Source organism: Microtus pennsylvanicus, chromosome 11 (genome assembly GCF_037038515.1).
Source record: "Microtus pennsylvanicus isolate mMicPen1 chromosome 11, mMicPen1.hap1, whole genome shotgun sequence".
Lineage (NCBI taxonomy): Eukaryota > Metazoa > Chordata > Mammalia > Rodentia > Cricetidae > Microtus > Microtus pennsylvanicus.
In genome coordinates this window covers 18,815,804-18,832,787 of record NC_134589.1, presented here as the reverse complement: position 1 = coordinate 18,832,787, position 16,984 = coordinate 18,815,804, and the positions used below count along the sequence as shown (strand labels likewise).

The 16,984-nt window shown below is 49.9% G+C and overlaps 1 protein-coding gene across 1 annotated transcript; it reads right to left on the bottom strand.

Moving 5' to 3' along the window:
* Positions 1–83: 83 nt before the first annotated feature.
* Positions 84–16,781, bottom strand: Hrob (homologous recombination factor with OB-fold). Its single transcript, XM_075990561.1, has 10 exons — positions 16,582–16,781; positions 15,136–15,186; positions 9,813–10,868; positions 7,884–7,967; positions 5,979–6,119; positions 5,385–5,493; positions 5,174–5,259; positions 4,701–4,826; positions 3,196–3,310; positions 84–594 (listed from the first exon to the last, which is right to left on the bottom strand). The coding sequence occupies exons 1-10, from the start codon at positions 16,582–16,584 to the stop codon at positions 506–508; spliced, it is 1,860 nt and encodes a 619-aa protein (XP_075846676.1). The 5' UTR covers positions 16,585–16,781; the 3' UTR covers positions 84–505.
* Positions 16,782–16,984: the final 203 nt, after the last annotated feature.

Sequence of the window (16,984 nt, the reverse complement as noted above, 5' to 3'; positions counted from 1 at the left end):
AATGTTTGCTCTGCCTTGCTGGAGCTTGACTGCTCTTGCCAGCAGAGAATGGAGAAGTATGTGTGGGAAGGAGGGGGTGGCAGATGAGGAAGGGCTCCTTTATTTCAGAACCAGGTACAATAGCCTGAACCCCACCATCACCCTTGAGGGCGTGGGCTATAGCCTTAGGTCACCTTTGCTGTGGTTGTGGCTCCTCTGGGCTCTGCAGCTGTCAGGGGACCGAAGACAAGGAAACCAGGCCCAACATCCCTAAAGTTAAGATGAGGTGGGAGGGTCACACTTTTCCAGGGAGGCTGGAGAGCTCGCCTTGTTCAGATTTCCAGGATGTCCACAGAGGAAGCTGTCAGGCTGCGGCAGCACACTGCTCATCATCGGGACTTTCAGGAAGGTGCCACGAGGAGGCAGCAGACCATGACCTTGTCTAGTCTCCAGCTGCACCGGCCTCTCTCTCCCTTGGACACGACCAGATGCACCTAGAGCTTGTCTGGGGACAGAGACTGCCAGCTCACGGTGGGTGTCCTGTCTTGAGACAGCCCCAACTGGGATCAGAGAAGAAGTCCTCAGGGAGTTCACTCAGAAGTCCATCCAGGTCATCTGCAGGGGGAAGTGGACGTGAGTAGATGCGGTAATAACCATAGAATTCCATGGAACTCAGATCTGAAGCCCTCAGCCTCTGGGAGGACCTTGACCTAGCTACATGTGCTCCTCTGGGGCACTATGCCCATACCGCTGGGTCTGAGACTGGCATGATCGACCTTTCCTTGTCTCCCTACAAACACATGCACCACAGAAGGCAGGATACAATCTCTGGGCCATCCTAGTAGGAATGGGGAATTCCACTTTTTAGTGGCTTCTTTCCCTTCTGTCCAGAGGCGGTGATGAGCAGGAATGAGTCTGAGGTTTCCTATTGCAACTCTCACTGGATGAGGGCTATGTGCTAGGAGTGACAATCTGTCAACCTAGGCTCTCAGCTGACAGTGGGAGACAGCACCCAAATCCTGAAATGCCTGGGTGGGCATGAAGAATGAAAGGCATGGTGGCACGTGCTTTTCATCCCAGCACTCGGGAGGCAGAGGCAGGCAGATCTCTGAGTTCGAGACCAGCCTGGTCTACAGAGCCAGGTTTACACAGGAAAAACCTTGTCTTTAAAGAAAAAACGGGGGGGGGGGGAGACAGGTGCGTGCATTCCTGGGTTGCAAGACGGCCAGCAGGTAGTCCCAGGACCTACATAGCAGAGGAGGGCTGACTCCCACAGTTGTCCTGACCTTCACATGTGGCAGCATGCCTGCCTTTCCGATAGATAAAATGAAAAAGAAGAGAGAGAAAGCCCTCCTGACGAAAGCTGTTGGATGTGGTGCACAGGAAGCTGGAGACGCCGCTGACGCTGGTGAACCTGAGGGCACATTCACTGTGAGCTCATTCCACCCCAACAACCTTCTCGGGGTATCTTAGGTGGCTGCTGGGATAAAACCCACTTTACCGAGAGAACAAACTCTGAAGAGGTGCAGTGACTTGCCCAAAGTGAGCCTATTCAGGCTCTACCTGCTGCCACTTCCAGGACAGGATGGGGACCGGGAAGGTGGACTATAAACTACACCCAAGAGCCCAGCTCTGGGTCTGGCAAGAGCACTCAGTAGCTGCTGCTGGGAGGAAAGGGAGAAGGTAGACTGGGGAGCATTCAGAGTTTAATTAAGGTGACTAACATTGTATTCAGGCAGGTGGGACTGGTATTTGCTTACAGCAAGGAAAAAGTTGCCCAATGGGCTGAGCATAGCTGTGTTTGCCTTTAATGCCAGCACTTGGAGGCTAAGGCAAAAGGACTGCTGTGAGTTTGATGCCAGCTTGTGCTGTATAGTGAGCACCAGGCCAGCTAGGACTATACAGAAACTCTTCGAGACCAGCCTGGTCTACAAGAGCTAGTTCCAGGACAGGCTCCAAAACCACAGAAAAAACCTGTCTCGAAAAACCAAAAAAAAAAAAAAAAAAAAAAGAAACTCTTGTCTCAAAACACCAGAAATTGCTGGGCAGTGGTGGTGCATGCCTTTAATCCCAGCACTTGGGAGGCAGAGTTTGAGGCCAGCCTGGTCTACAAGAGCTAGTTCTAGAATAGGTTCCAAAGCTAGAGAAACTCTGTCTTGAAAAAACAAAAAAAAAAAAAAAAAAGAAAAAAGAAAAAAAGAAAAACAAACCAAGCAAACATAAAATAGCAGAAATTGCCCTGTGGGAGCTATGCTATGGCTGGCTGGAGAAAACCATCTGGGATGAAGGGAGGAGCAGGGTGAAGCTAGATCTCAGCAAACAGCAGGAACTATCTATCTGTCCTCAGCCCCGTCATGGGCGCCTTGTTCTACAGCCCACTCTGCCCACCAGCAACTTCCTCAGACAGCAATGGGGTCAGCAGCTGTTACAGGAGAGTGCAGGACTCCAGACAACACAAGACCCCAGCACAAAGGGCAGTCAGTCAGATCTCTGTGAGTTCAAGGCCAGCCTGGTCTGTAGGGCAAATTCTAGGACAGGCTTCAAAGCTACAGAGAAACCCTGTCTCAACAACAAAAAAAGTAGGGGCAGACTCTCCCATGTAGGATCTAAACAAATGGGCTCTGTGGCTTACATATTGGTATATTGTGAATGTGGTTGGTCTGAGATGCTTACTCATAATCCTACTGCCTCCAGACCATGCAGGCTTGAATTTCTGAAATCGAAGGCTAAGGAAGTGATGGGACATGATGGCTCCACCTGAGGGTAGCTCCATCCAGTTGATCCGCTCAGGTTTGTGTCCCCATCCTCCTGGCCACATGGGTATGTGACTCTTTGGCACTGTCCACAGCACCTTGGGGATCCTGAATGTGGGTAGAGTGGGAAATCTGCCTCCATGATCTGCTCATGAGGACTTGAAATAGGACACAACTGTGCCATGCACCCAGGGGTTGGTGATGTCTCCTTCTGCAGCTAAGGTACTGCCAGTGAATGGGGGAGCTATGGGTCACACTGTGTGTGCTTTACCCAGCTCTACCACACTGTTACAGAGAGTAGCGGCTCTTAACAAGGCTGCAGGCTTGCTCAACAAGACAGCCTCTGATTTCTGAGGAACGCTGTACCAGTCCATAGAGGTACAGCAGGAGCTGGAAGGCACAGCTAACTGCACAGCATTCTCACTGAGTGAGGCAGAAGATGCTGAGGAGCTGTGTGCCTTACCTGCCTCTGGGAGCTCTTCCTCAGGAGACACCACGGAGTTCTGTGCTGTGCTGAGGCCCTGTGTGGGCTCGGCAGCCACATCAGGCTGGAGGTTTCCATGGAAGCTTCCTAGATTCTGAGGACAGTGGATCTGGTTACAAGTGCTCAATGCCCCGGAAATCCCTAGAGTGGGGGTGCCCCTACCCAGATGACCTCAAAGGGAGGGCCTTTCAGGACAAAGACACAATAAGGGAATGGGGTGGGGACCAGATCACCCAGGCCCAAGCTGAGGGAGAGAAATGAAACACCAGACACCCACAACAGCAATAACCAAACCAAAACAGGCCTCTAGACTCATCTTTCCAGGTTCTACCAGTGTCTGTGTCTTAGGGACTCTGCGTGACCATCACAGAAGGTAAAGAGGCCATTCACCAGTGTGTTGAGAAGCTAGCCTGGGATTAAAATAAGTGGTTATTAAGACTAGAGATAATGCTCAGTGTTTAAGAGCACATGCTGTTCTTCTAGAGGATTCGGGTTCACAACCACTTATAACTCCAGTTCTAGGAGATCTGACGCACTCTTCTGGCTTCCACAGGAACCAAGCACACACATGGTACACACATGCAGGCAAACACAATGAATATGTCTTTAAAAAGAGAAAGAAATAACAACAAGAAAACCCTACACACACACACACACACACACACACACACACACACACACACACAAACACACACACAAGGAAGGGTGACTATTAAAGAGAAATGAAGGCTAGAGGTGGGGTAGCTGTGAGGGCAGATAAAATGGCCCAGGGGAAAGAGGAAATACGAGCAAAAGACTAGAGGTAGAGGTTTACAGTGACTGGAGGTCATCAAGGCAAACACTTGTTCTATAGATAGTACAAAAACAGGGGAAGGAACAAGGCTTGCCCAAGGTCATAGCAGAAATCATTAGCAGAACTTGGACAAGACCCAGGTCTCCTGCCCTCCTCCAGGCCAGGAACCTAAAGGTGAAGTCCCCAGGATCCGGCTGGGTAGACCTGCCTGGAGCTTTCTTTAGCTCCCACAGACACCAAATGTTCGCCTCAGTTCCTGAAGGCTGCGCTCCAGCGCATGCCTACCAGAGGCAGAGACCAAGAGGGAAGTCTCAGAGCAAGGGCCAGCTCACCTGACAGGCCATTTGTACTCCCTGTTCTGTGTAGCCATCTGGCGCGGATTTGACCCTCTATCCTTTTGTGCCACCACCCCCAGGGGCCCTTGCCTGGTTCTCAGGTGACTCCTAACTTCTCAGATGATCAAGCCTGCCATCAGACATTCAGGGATCACCAGGAAGCCAGCTGCTCTTACAGGTACTGTTACTCAGCGACTGGCAGGCGGCTGGAGCAGGGGCAGCAGAGACTAGTGTTCCCAAAGGCAGAACTGCCCCCTTCACAGTGCCTGTCCTTTGCTCCAGGACAAGGAAAGGAAGAAACGAAAGAAATCAGGCAGGAAAGCTCTGCTGGTCACCGTCTACCCTGCCCCACTTACCTTGGGCAAGGGCTGAGGTGGCTCGAGGCAGTCGCTGTCCCCAGAATCTAGACTGTAAATATGGACCAGGTTGTTGGGTGTCACGTTGAGGTAGTGGTTTCTGAGTGAAGGAGAGAACACTCCAATCTGGAGGTGGAGGTGGGAAGGGGAGTCAGTGTCTGGGGCTCCTGGCACTGCTAGATGATCAGCAGCAGCCAGCTGTCCTTTGGCTTCCTGTCCTTTGCCCCGAGCTCACACATTCACTCCTGCCTTAGCCTTGATGCCCCAACAGAACCACCTATCACCCTCAAATACAACTCTCCATCCACATTTACCCTTGACGAGTGGAGCAGCCCACTGGTCGGAGGCTTGTTCTCAGCTCCAACAAACCAGGGCCTTGCTTCTCCTAGGCTGGCAGTGGAGGGAAGGCAGCTAGCTAAGCAAGGACACCCTGGGGCTCCTCCCCACAGCAGGTCCCTTCTGGAGCTCCCTACCTGCTTCAGCAACAGCACCGAGCCAGGCTTCAGCTCATTCTGGTGTGTTTCCAGAAGAACCCTGTGCACTGTTCCAAGCATCTCCCCTGCAAAAACCACATGGCCTCCATCTCAGGAACAAGGGCACAGCAAAGGGTCTGAGCCCTGGCTGGGAAGTGGGCTGTTCATCTCTCATCTCTTGACCCCAGTGGCACCAGGACCCACTCCTTACCTGTGGGATCCTTAAAAACCACACTGGCGTCCATTGTGCTCCGAGTCAAGGACTTGATCATCACTGCCATGTTGGGGACCTTGTTCCTGGGGAGCTGCTTGAGGGCCGCCTGCTTACAAGGAGACACATGCACTGAGCTATGCCTGCATGTAACTCCCCATGGCAACCAAGGAATGGTAACAGCCTTCCTTCAGGGCAGGCCAAGATAGGTACAAGGGTGGCCTTCTGCTCCCTATAGAGGCTGGAGCTGGCAGGTCCTTCTTTCTCTCTTAGATGTCTTTCCTCTTATCAATTTTGTGGCTCAGTCCATCACAGTAGGCCACAGGCGGGGACTTACAGATACATGTACCAATATGCATCTGTCTATAAGAGACCACTAGGAGTTCTCAGGGTGGGAATGTGCTTAATCTCTGTCTCTCGGTCTGGTACCTGAAGTGCAGAGGTATGCCTAACACTGCTCAGAACTGTGAACAGTGCAAACAGACAACCCAAGGGACTCCAGGCTGCCCTCCAGGGACAGGACTGCAGTAAGAGGGGGCAGATGGCCTCTTTACGGTGGAGCAGGCAGCAGAGACTCCTTCCCCAGACCCTTACCTTGCGCAGCACCATGACAATGCTGTAGGTGTAGAGGAAGCAGCTGGGGTCTCGCTCATCCAGGCCCAGAGCAGATTTCATGGTGAGCCAGGGACCTCGCCCAAAATCTTCTTCCACTGATCCCTGGGAACTAGCAACAATCTGGCACCACAGAGCAGAGCGGAGCCTGAATTAGTGGACCGACCTTGGGAGAGACCCTCGACTGAGGCAGGGCAGATGGTGAGAGAAAGTGAGTTCCTGGGGTGGGGGAGGGGGAGGAATGCCTCTCAGTTACCGCAGTGAACAGAAAGTGGTTTGTGACCGGGCTGCACCCTGAAACTTTCACTACGCAGCCAGAACAAAGGTCTTTCTCTCTTTCTTTGCTTTTTTGAGACAGGATTTCTCTGTGTGACAGCTCTGACTGTCCTGGAACTCGCTCTGTAGACCAGGTTGGCCTTGAACTCACAGAAATCCACCTGTCTCTGCCTCTGGGGTTAAAGGTGAGTGAGCATCACCACCTTTAATCTTTTTTTTTTTCTTTTCAAATCAGGTTCTGACTTTAACTACAATGAAGCAAAGGCTATCCATTTTCTTTTATTATTTCAAAAGATTTATTTGCTTTATGGGTAAATATGTGGGCCTAAGTATGTGTAGGTACACATGTGCATTCAGGTACTCTGAAAAGCCAGAAGAGGACACCAGCTTGCCTGCAGCTGGAGTTATAGGCAGGTGTGAGTCACCTGCTGTGGGTGCTGGGAGCAGAACAAAGGTTGACTGCAAAAGCAATAAGGGCTCTTTTTTGTTTGTTTGTTTCAAGACAGGGTTTCTCTGTTTAACAGCCCTAGCTGTCCTGGAACTTGCTCTGTAAACCAGGCTGGCCTCGAACTCACAGAGATCAGCCTGCCTCTGCCTCCTGAGTGTTGGGGTTAAAGGTGTGCACCACCATTCCCGGAGATGCCCCTGGTTCTAACCATAAGCTGCCTTGAAATCAACAATGGCTTTGAATCCAGACGATTACTACCAGGTTTGGATCTAGACGATTACTACCAGGTTTGAGTCTGAAGTGGACAGTCAGCTCTGGGGAGCTGCAGCAAAAAGCTACACTGAGAGAATTAAAAGCAGAGGTGGGTCTGAAGACAGAATAAGCCAATTAGAGCCCCAGGAGGGAGGGAAGCTGGACCTACCCACCAGAAAGGGAACCTCCCGGAGACAAGATGAAGGTGGATCCTTCCCAGCTCAGCTCCTAGAAACCCGAGAGGGTTCCCAAGATACCATCTCATAAGACTTATTACACTCTCCTCCCCAGGGAAAGATGCAGTAGCTGGGCCTGTTGTTCTCACATGGAATAGGTTGAGCCATGGCATCAGGACAGGCCTCATTCTATGTCTGTAAAACGGCTGCCTTCCCCAACTGCCCTTTGGTATAGGCCTAGCAGCATCAACAGAGGCATGCAAGAATGCCCCACTTTTTATGGTTTTTTTCGAGACAGTATACACATATCCTTGTTTATGTGTATTTATGTGTTAAGCCTGCATGGATGCCTGTGTGAGGGTATTGATCTTTTTTTTTAATATTTATTTATTAAGTATACAATATTCTGTCTGCATATATGCCTGCAGGCGAGAAGAGGGCACCAGATCTCATTACAGATGGTTGTGAGCCACCATGTGGTTGCTGGGAATTGAACTCAGGACCTTTGGAAAAGCAGGCAATGCTCTTAACCACTGAGCCATCTCACCAGCCCCGAGGGTGTTGATCTTGATCTTGGAGTTACGGACAGTTGTGAGCTGCCATGTGGGTGCTGAGAATTGAACCCGGGTCCTCTGGAAGACCAGTTGGTGCTCTTAACCACTGAGCCATCTCTCCAACCCACCCCTCACTTTTAAATGTTGCCCAAGAAGTGAAGATTTACATAGAAGAAGTTACCTCAGTCTGGAGTTTAGCCAGAGCACCATGAGTTGGAGTCTGGGGTGTGGCAACCATGATCTCCTCCAAATTCTTCCCACTATGCTAAGGGGGAGAGAAGGCGAGAGCAAACTCAGCAGCTGTTATTTACGAGAACAGCTCTTGTCTGGGTTACATAACGAGCTCAGGAAACTATCAGGGTCAATTAGCACATATTACATAGCTTCAAACGCAATCTCAGGAGCCTCATGGGTAGCTTAAAAAAGACACTTTGGGGATCAGTTTGGGGATGCAAGGAAGCTGGAGCTGGCCCAGAAGCAAGACCCAGAGCTGCCTGAAGGGGGCAGTGACCCAGATAGAGGGGTCTAGATGGGCTACTGAGCAGCTTTCCTAGAGGTCCTTCTTGAGAAAGAGCAGACCACCCCCTGGGTTTCTCTTGAAGGCCACACCAGGAAGATACCAACTGCAACCAGAGCAAAGCAATCTGGGATCTAACTCAAAACTAGTTTGAGGGACCTTATCCCTCCACCACCGCGTGCATATAAACACCCACACATATAAACATACAAGCGTTGGGTGCTTCCCTTCCAACCCCAGCTTCCTCAGGTTGGCCCCCAACACCAGCCACAGTGAAGGGTTCTGTGAGCTCCATCTTCCCACTGCTGAGCCAGCCCCCAAGAACAGCCCCACCCCCCCTTTATCCTCCTAGTCATCTACCCAAAGCCCCTGAGCAAGGCCAAGGCAGAGTCAGTGTGCCCCCAGGAGCCGAGGAAAGACCCCTGCGCACACTGCACCCTATTTCTTCCAATGTACTCTCAGTTCCAAATAAGTTGCCGAGTATCTACCGCTTGGCTCATATGAGTGAGAAGATATTCCTGTCTAGGGCTAGCAAACAACAGATATTCTAGCACACAACAAGAACTATTCACAGGGGGATTTTCAAGTATTCCTCCTGTCTACTTTTTTTCTTTTTTAAAAGCAAGGCTTCCTTTGACTTACAGGGACACTTGATCATTGCAGGGAACTCACAGTGGCAAGAGCCTGGTGCAGCCAGTCACTGTATCAGCATCAGAAAGCAGTGGGGGGTGAACGCTAGTGCTCAGTCTACCTTCTTTTCCACTCAGCCCAGGACCCCACCTTCCCACAACTAAGGTGACCTTCTTACCTCCACTAACCTGACTGAGGAAATCTCTTGTAGGCAAGCCATCCCACCCCACAGTGCTGGGGCTGAACGCAGACCTCTGAGCCACTCTCTTCTCCTCTCCCCACTTCTGATTTTTATAGTTTTGCAGATCTTATTTTGTACACATATGTGTGTGCATGTGTATGCCTGTGCACACACGTGGAGGCCAGAGGACAACCTCAGTTGTACTCCTTGGGAGGCCTGAGGCACCATTTACCTCGTTTTTGTACTTTTTAGAATTATTTATTAAATAATAAGTAATTATGGCTGTTTTGCCAGGATATACACGTGTGCCTGGTGCTCACAGAGGTTGGAAAAGGGAGTCAGCTCCCCTGAGATTGGAGTAGCAGACAGCTGTGAGCACCATGTAGAGGCTGGGAATTGAATCCAGGTCCTTTGTAAGAGCAACAAGTTCTCTTAACCTCTGAGCCATCTCTCCAGCCCCTACTTGTTTTTGAAGACAGGGCCTTTCCCTGTCTTAGTGCTTCCCCAGTAAGCTACGCTGCTTGATCAGTGAAGCTCAGGAATCGTTTCCCCTCCTCACTAGAGTTAGGATTACAAGCATGTGTCTCCATGCCCAGTTTTGTCTTGTGTTTCTCGTGGGTTCTGCAGACCATGCTCACACGGTAAGCACTGTATGGACTGAGCCGTCGCTCCAGCCTTTGCAAATGCCTTCTCCCGGCAGTGAAGAGCAGCAGTGAAGAGCGTCTAAGACTGAGCCGCTGTCTTCCCCTGAATCCTAGTGTCCCGGAAAAGCGGTCACTTACCTGGTGAGGCAGAAGTCCCGCTGGGCCAGGGAAGCGGCGGCGAGTCTTAGCTCGAATGGAGGAGCGTGAGGGCTGCTGAGGTGTCCGGTTGGTAGCAGTGACAAGCTGAACCAGGTGGTTGGTGACTAGAGGTGTCTGCAGAGCTGGCTGAGGAACTGGGGTGGAGGCACCTCTGGGAGTGCTGGCAGGAGATTCGACCAAAGATACTGGGGCTCGGGAAGGCAAGGGTCCCCGAGGAAATGCTGCGGAGCTGCAGTGAGGACGTCGAGGTCCAGGAAAACGGGGTGTGCCACTTGACCAGGCTCTGGGAGACTGAAATGGCCGACCAGGCAAATTCTGTGGGCTGTTTTGAATGGGTCTCCCACCTACTTGGGGAGGCTGAGGTGCAGTAACAGGGGAGCCTCTTTCATGGGGAACTGCTGAGGCAGTTGGGAGAGGAAGGCTGCCTGTGGCTCGAGGTCTCAAGGAAAGCCCTGGATTCCTGCAGCGGACAATGGGATCCTTTTGGAAAGAGCCACTCAGGTCGGTCACTCTGGCTTTTTTCGCCAATACCGGATCCTCATGGTGCTGTGCGGGCAGGGTTTGGGTGGCTCCAGTGTCAACTCCAAGTTCTAGCTCCAAGTCAGCTCCCTGCAGCTCCATGCTTGCCAGGGTCTTGTCAAACTCATCTTGATCGGGTGCCTCAAAGCCACCAATGCCCTGCTGATGGCTCTCAAAGATAAGCCCAGAGTGTGTGGCCGAGGGCCGGGGTTGTGTTGACTCCTGGAAGACCTTCGTTAGTGTCCTTCTTTGCTGACTGCCCACGCTGCTGCTAGAAATCGAGATGGGTCTTAACGACACTGCTCCTGGACAAACTGGGTCCCTGGTGGTCTGGGGAAGGCTGGAAGTAGGGAGACAGAGTCCTGGGACTGGCTGTCTCGAAGAAGTGGGGTATGATGGCAATAGTTTTGATGGTGCCTGTAGAGTCTCCTGCGGTCTGGAGGACAGGTGTCCCGCATTCCCGGATGGCGCACCAGCCAAGTGGTTCTCTGCACTCTCCACAGCAGATAAGAAGTCCTACAAAGAAACAGAGAAAGCAGATCTTTCGCATCAGGGTTTTGTTTGTTTTTGAGTCAGTAGCTCAGACAGTTCTGGCAGACCTTGAAGAGGAGAATGACCTTGAACTCCTGAACTCTGTCTCCACCTCCCACAAGAAGGTATTTCAAGGCCAGTGCTAGAACGAGTGCAGGGTCTTTGCATCTAGGAATTTAAAACTGCTTCAAAAAAATAAATAAAAATAAGTTCTACTTTTACTGTTTAAGCATATAGTATGTATGTATGCAGATACACACACAACCAAGATGTGAAAGGCAATGATGGCACTTTTCACTACTTATGATCCTCCTGTGAACCAGTGGGCCACCAGGCTTCTGTCAGAGCACTCTAAGGTTATATCTTCAGGTATTTCTCTTCAGTCTCAGGGAGGAGGCTTACTGGAAAAGCAACAGGAAAACCATTCCAGGGCACCAAGAAGTCGAAGGTACCTCACAAGGTCACATACCCATCTGAAGGAGAAGGGCTAGTGTTCAGGGAACTAACCTGTTGGCCCTGCAGCCTGTCCTTAGTGCACCCTGCCTCCACCAAGAACACCCACACCCACAGTCTTCGGTATGACAGAGAGCCCCTGGATCCAGCCAAATAGAAGTTAAATATAGCTTCTCAGGCAAGTTATATTAAGTATGGATTGCATTTGGGAAGCAAGGTGAGATTGACACCTTCGAGAGCAGCAGACCTGTTCCGAGGGTGCTCTGAGTCAGAACTGCGGATTAAGTGACAGGAAGGTGCTATCCACCCCCACCCCTGCTGCTGCTTCGCTGTCTGGGTTAGCGCGACGTTCTTCCTGTTTAGATGTTCATCAAGAGTGCCACACTCCAGCCACACCGTCTCAGGACCACAGTAACAACAACAATCAGAATGGCAGGATCCTCATCACCTTGAGGATTAATGGTCCCCTCTCCTCCCACAGAATTGACACTAAGCTGTGACACTGAACGAGAAAGGGACTGGTCTGTCATTTCCAAGGAACAAAAATGAACAGTCAGAATCTAATTCCATTATTTCCCTGAACCTGCTAAAGGGTCACTTTCACAGTTCCCTTTCAGCCTTTAATGACACATCTCCAAAACCAAAAGTTAAAGACAGGGACACGGGCTGGAGAGATGGCTCAGTGGTTAAAAGCATTGCCTGCTCTTCCAAAGGTCCTGAGTTCAATTCCCGGCAACCACATGATGGCTCACAACCATCTGTAATGAGGTCTGGTGCCCTCTTCTGGCCTATTAAAAAAAAAAAAAGAAAAGAAAAGACAGGGACACATCTTGACAAAGCCGGTAGTACTGGGCAAAAATCTACAAAGTTGGGTGCGATGGTACACAGCAATTGCAGCAGTGGAGACAGGAGGCAGGAGGATCAGGAGCTCAGGGTCATCCTCAGCCACAGCAATTCTGGTCAGACCAAGCTGAGACTGTCATTAAAAACAAAGCAGAAGTGGGCAGTGGTGGTGCACACCTTTAATCCCAGCACTCAGAAGGCAGAGGCAGGTGGATCTCTGAGTTTGAGGCCAGCCTGATCTACAGAGCAAGTTCTAATGTAGACAGGGCCACACAGTGAGACCCTGTCTCAAAAAAAACAAAAACAAAAACAAAAACATCAACAAATACTCGGATGTCAGGTGCCAGACAAGTATCTTACTACTTGCTACTTACAACTTACTTACTCTCAGGGAATTCTTACAATGGCCCTATATTCAGAGGTACTGTGATTATCCTATGAATAATCCTCATCTTATGGATGCCGAACCTGAGACTTGTTGCGGCTGGAGAGATGGGTCAGTGGTTAAGAGTACTCACTAGTCTTTTAGAGAACCTGAGTTCAGATCTCAGCACTCAGGTCCAGGGACTCAAGTATCTGTTACAGCTCCAGAGGATCCAATGCCCTCTTCTGGCTTCCATGGGCATCTACATGAACAAGTACTATACACACACAGATACACACACACACACACACACACACACACACACACGCACGCACGATGATGTGGGATGTCCTTCTGGTATATGTGTTGCTTTCATTGGTTGATGAATAAAGCTGTTTCAGCCAGTGACTTGGCAGAGAAAAGCCAGGCAGGAAATCCAGAGATAGAAAAAGAGAGTAGGTGAAGTCAAAGAGACACTAGGTAGCTGCCAAAGGAGAAAGACACCAGAACAGAACCTTATCTGGTAAGCCACAGCCTCGTGGTGATGCACAGATTAATAGAAATGGATTAATTTAAGATATAAGAGCTAGGTAGGAATATGCCTAAGCTTTGTCTAAACAGTATTATAATTAATATAGTTTCTGTGTGATTATTTGGGTCTTGGCAGTTGAGAAACAAACGAGCAGTCTCCCTTTAAAGCACATAATACATATATACAATTTAAAAAAAAAAGAAAGTAAAAGAAGAACTTGAAACTTGGACTAGTCAAGAGCTATGGCAAGAACCCACCTGAACCCTTATTCCCTACGTTAGGAGAGGAACTGAGAAGCAAAGGTGGCTCCTGCTGCGTGTGAAGCGTGAACTTTGAACCCTAGCATGCACTCAGGAAGCAGGGGCAGGTAAATCAAGATGGAAATATCCACGTCCTCATCCTAGATGGGACTATACCCACTGGTTCTGAGCATGAGGAGTTAGAAAGACTAAATACCTGTTATCAAGCACAGTGTGACATGCCTGTGAACCCAGCACTCGGGAGGTTGAGGCAAGATGGTTTCAAATTCAAGGTAAGCCTTTACTACACAAAGAGACCCTGTCTACAAACAAACAACAAACCCAGAAACAGCTCTTCTGGAAGGGTTAGGGATGTGGTTTGATTAATAGCACCATGAAAGAAAAGCAAAGGTTCCTGTTGGAAATGGCCCGTGAAGGCCAGAGAACAAAGGGATTTGCCGTGGTTCACATGGCCAGCAAGCAACTTACTGAAATCCCCCTGCCAGAATTCTCATTTAATTGGCACGGGGTACAGCTCACACAGTGATGAGGGAGTCCAATGCTGACTTTGTATCTCCTTCAATTTCTTTTTTTTTTAAGATTTATTTATTTATTTTGTATACAACTTTCTGCCTCCATGTATACCCACACACCAGAGGAGGGCGCCAGATCTCATTACAGATGGTTTGGAGCCACCATGTGGTTGCTGGGGATTGAACTCAGGACCTCTGGAAGAGCAGACAGTGCTCTTAACCACTGAGCCATCTCTCCAGCCCTTCTCCTTCAATTTCTTATCTTCTGAGACGGCTAGGAAACAATCTGCCAGGGTTCACATGCCAGTTGCTGCCTCGGGTATCGAGCCATGTGGTTGTGTTGTCTCCTCCCCCACTCTGGCGCTTCACGAACCCTTCCCACCTCAGGTACGCTATTCTGAGAGGGAATGAAATCACCCTCGAGACAGCTCCCAGGAAGGCCCTTATAATTAAAAACATGATGGCTGCAATTAGGGAGCTAATTTGTTTTTTGTTTTCTTTTTTTGAGACAGGATCTCATGTGACCCAGGAGAGCTTTGAATTCTCTGTGCAGGAGAGAATTCAACTTGAACTTCCGATTCTGTTGTCTCGACCTCTTAAATGCTAGAATTATATGTTCACTGGTTTTATTCAGAGCTTAGGGATTGAGGTCAGGGCTTCAAGATGAGCAGCACCTGTACCTACTTCCAGCCCCTTTGTTTTGTTTATTTTTTTGAGACAGGGTCTCTCTACAGGGCCCTGCCTGTCCTGGAACTCACCATGTAGACCAGGTTGGCCTCGAACTCACAGAGATCTGCCTGCCTCTGGTTCAAGTGCTAGGATTAAGGTGTGTAACACCACTCCTGGCTTGTTTTGTCTTTAAGACAGTAAAATATAACTGGGCAGTGGTGGCCCAGGCTTTAATCCCAGCACTTGGGAGACAGAGGCAGGTGATCTCTGTGAGTTGAGGCCAGCCTGGTCTACACAGCAAGCTCTAGGAGAGCTAGAACTACATAGAGAAACCCTGTTTCCAAATACAAAACAAACAAAAAAACAAGTTAAATATGCTGTTGTTGCTTGGACAGTCTCTCTATGCAGCCCAGGCTGGCCTTCATGTGTCAGCTTCCTGAATACTAGAACTACAAGCATATAGTGCCAATTAGATGGTTGCTCATATTTATTTACATCCCCAGCTTCTCATAGATATAAAAGAGACATATCCGCCGATGGGATTGCTCCAAATGTTCTGAGCGTGGGTTTCCATCGTAGGGCCTCTTTGCAACCTCTCTGATCAGCAACATTTTCCTACCTCGTCTTCAAACTCCTCCTCCACAGCAAACAGCTTCTGAAAACTACAGGTCTGAAAAGGAAAACAAAGCAATTGAGGCTGGAGGAGAAACAGTGCAAGAACATACTGAATTCATTATCTTTCCCCCAGCTCTAACAAGACAAGCAAGGGTATTGTTTTTCTGCTTTTTGTTTGTCTAGTACTGGAGGAGGAAAGAGAGAAGAAATTCGATTTGGGTAAAGACTTAAAAATACTTTAGTGTAAAAAAATATAATCATCTATCTGAATTACTCCTAGAAAGGGGGAATGGGAAAAGAGAGAGGACTGCCAAGGGAAGCAAAGGCAGATCTTCAGGGTCAGCACTGTGCCCAAGTGATTGACAGTTTTTATTGTTGAGACAGTGGGTCTCAAGTAGCCCAAGCTGGCCTTAAATCCATTATGTTGACAAAGGTAATATTCAACTCTTATAAAAAAAAATACCTATTTAGCCAGGCGGCGTGGCGGTGGTGCATGCCTTTAATCCCAGCACTTGGGAGGCAGAGGCAGGCAGATCTCTGTGAGTTCGAGACCAGCCTGGTCTACAAGAGCTAGTTCCAGGACAGGCTCTTACACAGAAACCCTGTCTCAAAAAACCAAAATAACTAAATAAAAAATAAAAATACTTATTTGGTGTGGGGGGGACACCACTGTGTGGGTGTATTGATCAGAAGAAGGCAATTGGAGGGAGTCCGTTCCTCCCTCCCTGTGGATCTAGGGATGGAACTCAGTCCATCAATCACCTTTACCAGTTTAGCCACCTCCCCAGATCCTGACCTTGAACTTGATCTTTTCATAAGGGCTGGGATTACAGTGCCAGCACCACCTCAGGAAGGCAGGCCTGAGGATTTTGCAACAACATCCCACCCAAAGGTTTGTCCAACACAAGAAAGTACCATAGATCCTGGCACTGAGCTCTTGTGTCTAAGAATCCAGGCAGTGGTTAATTCCTACAGAAGTCCAAAGCCCAAAAGCTAAGTTCCCACGAGGGTGGATGCCCAGTCTACGGTTTCTTCTTTCTATCCAGCAGGTTCAGACCAGTGTCAAACCCACAGCCAGGGGTTTGGTGGGACGGAGAGGGGAGCAGGGGGAGATGTTCAAGGGTCACGAGGATTGGGTGGACGATTCCAAAAGGCACTGACGCTTGGGGACACTATTTCTCCAAAGACAGAAAGGAATTAGAGGGGAAGGAAGGAGGTGGGAGCGAGTGTCTGTAGGTCTGTCTGTCTGTCGGGGGAGGGTCCTTTCACAAGGTCTCCAGCGCGTGCGTGCCCTTCCTAAGGGCCCAGGTCTGCAGACTACACCCAGCCCCTCCAGGACAGACCCCATCCGAGCAGATTCACCGAGGACGGAGCCCAAACCCGGAGTCTGGCTTCCCTGCAGCTGGGACCCCCTCCCCCGCTCCCGGAGGCTGTGTGGGCTCAGCATTACCATAACGACGGCTCAGCTCGGGCGGGTGGATTGGCCGGGCCGTGTCAGACTCAAGGGGTTCACCTCCAGCTGGAAACAGATGCAAGTGGGGCACTGTGGCCGACCGTACTCCCGAAGCAGGTCTGAGAGAAGCGTCTTTACGACCACAGCGGAAGCTGAGGAAAGCCAAGAGACTAAGGGTGTGCGCCCAGGCTGGTTTTCGAAGCCGCCGCCAGAACAGTGGCTCCGCCCTCTTAAAGGGGAGGCTCTATTTTTTTTTTTAATCCGGCCGACACAAAGGCCTTCTCTCTCTGGTCTTCCGCCTCTGCCTTAAAGGGAAAACTATGAGTTCTCGGTCGCCCCCAAGCGGTCTCTCGAGTCCAGCCGGCTGCCGCGTTGAAGTGAAAACAAAGTTGGGAACTCT

What these genes read in the sequence shown, in the direction of transcription:
- Hrob (XM_075990561.1), bottom strand. An exon ending in AGGAGGAGTTTGAAGACGAG is followed by an intron (nt 10,869 to 15,135) that starts GTAGGAAAATGT and finishes GTTTCTTTGTAG; the next exon opens with GACTTCTTATCTGCTGTGGA. An exon ending in CGGTGCTGTTGCTGAAGCAG is followed by an intron (nt 4,827 to 5,173) that starts GTAGGGAGCTCC and finishes CTCCACCTCCAG; the next exon opens with ATTGGAGTGTTCTCTCCTTC.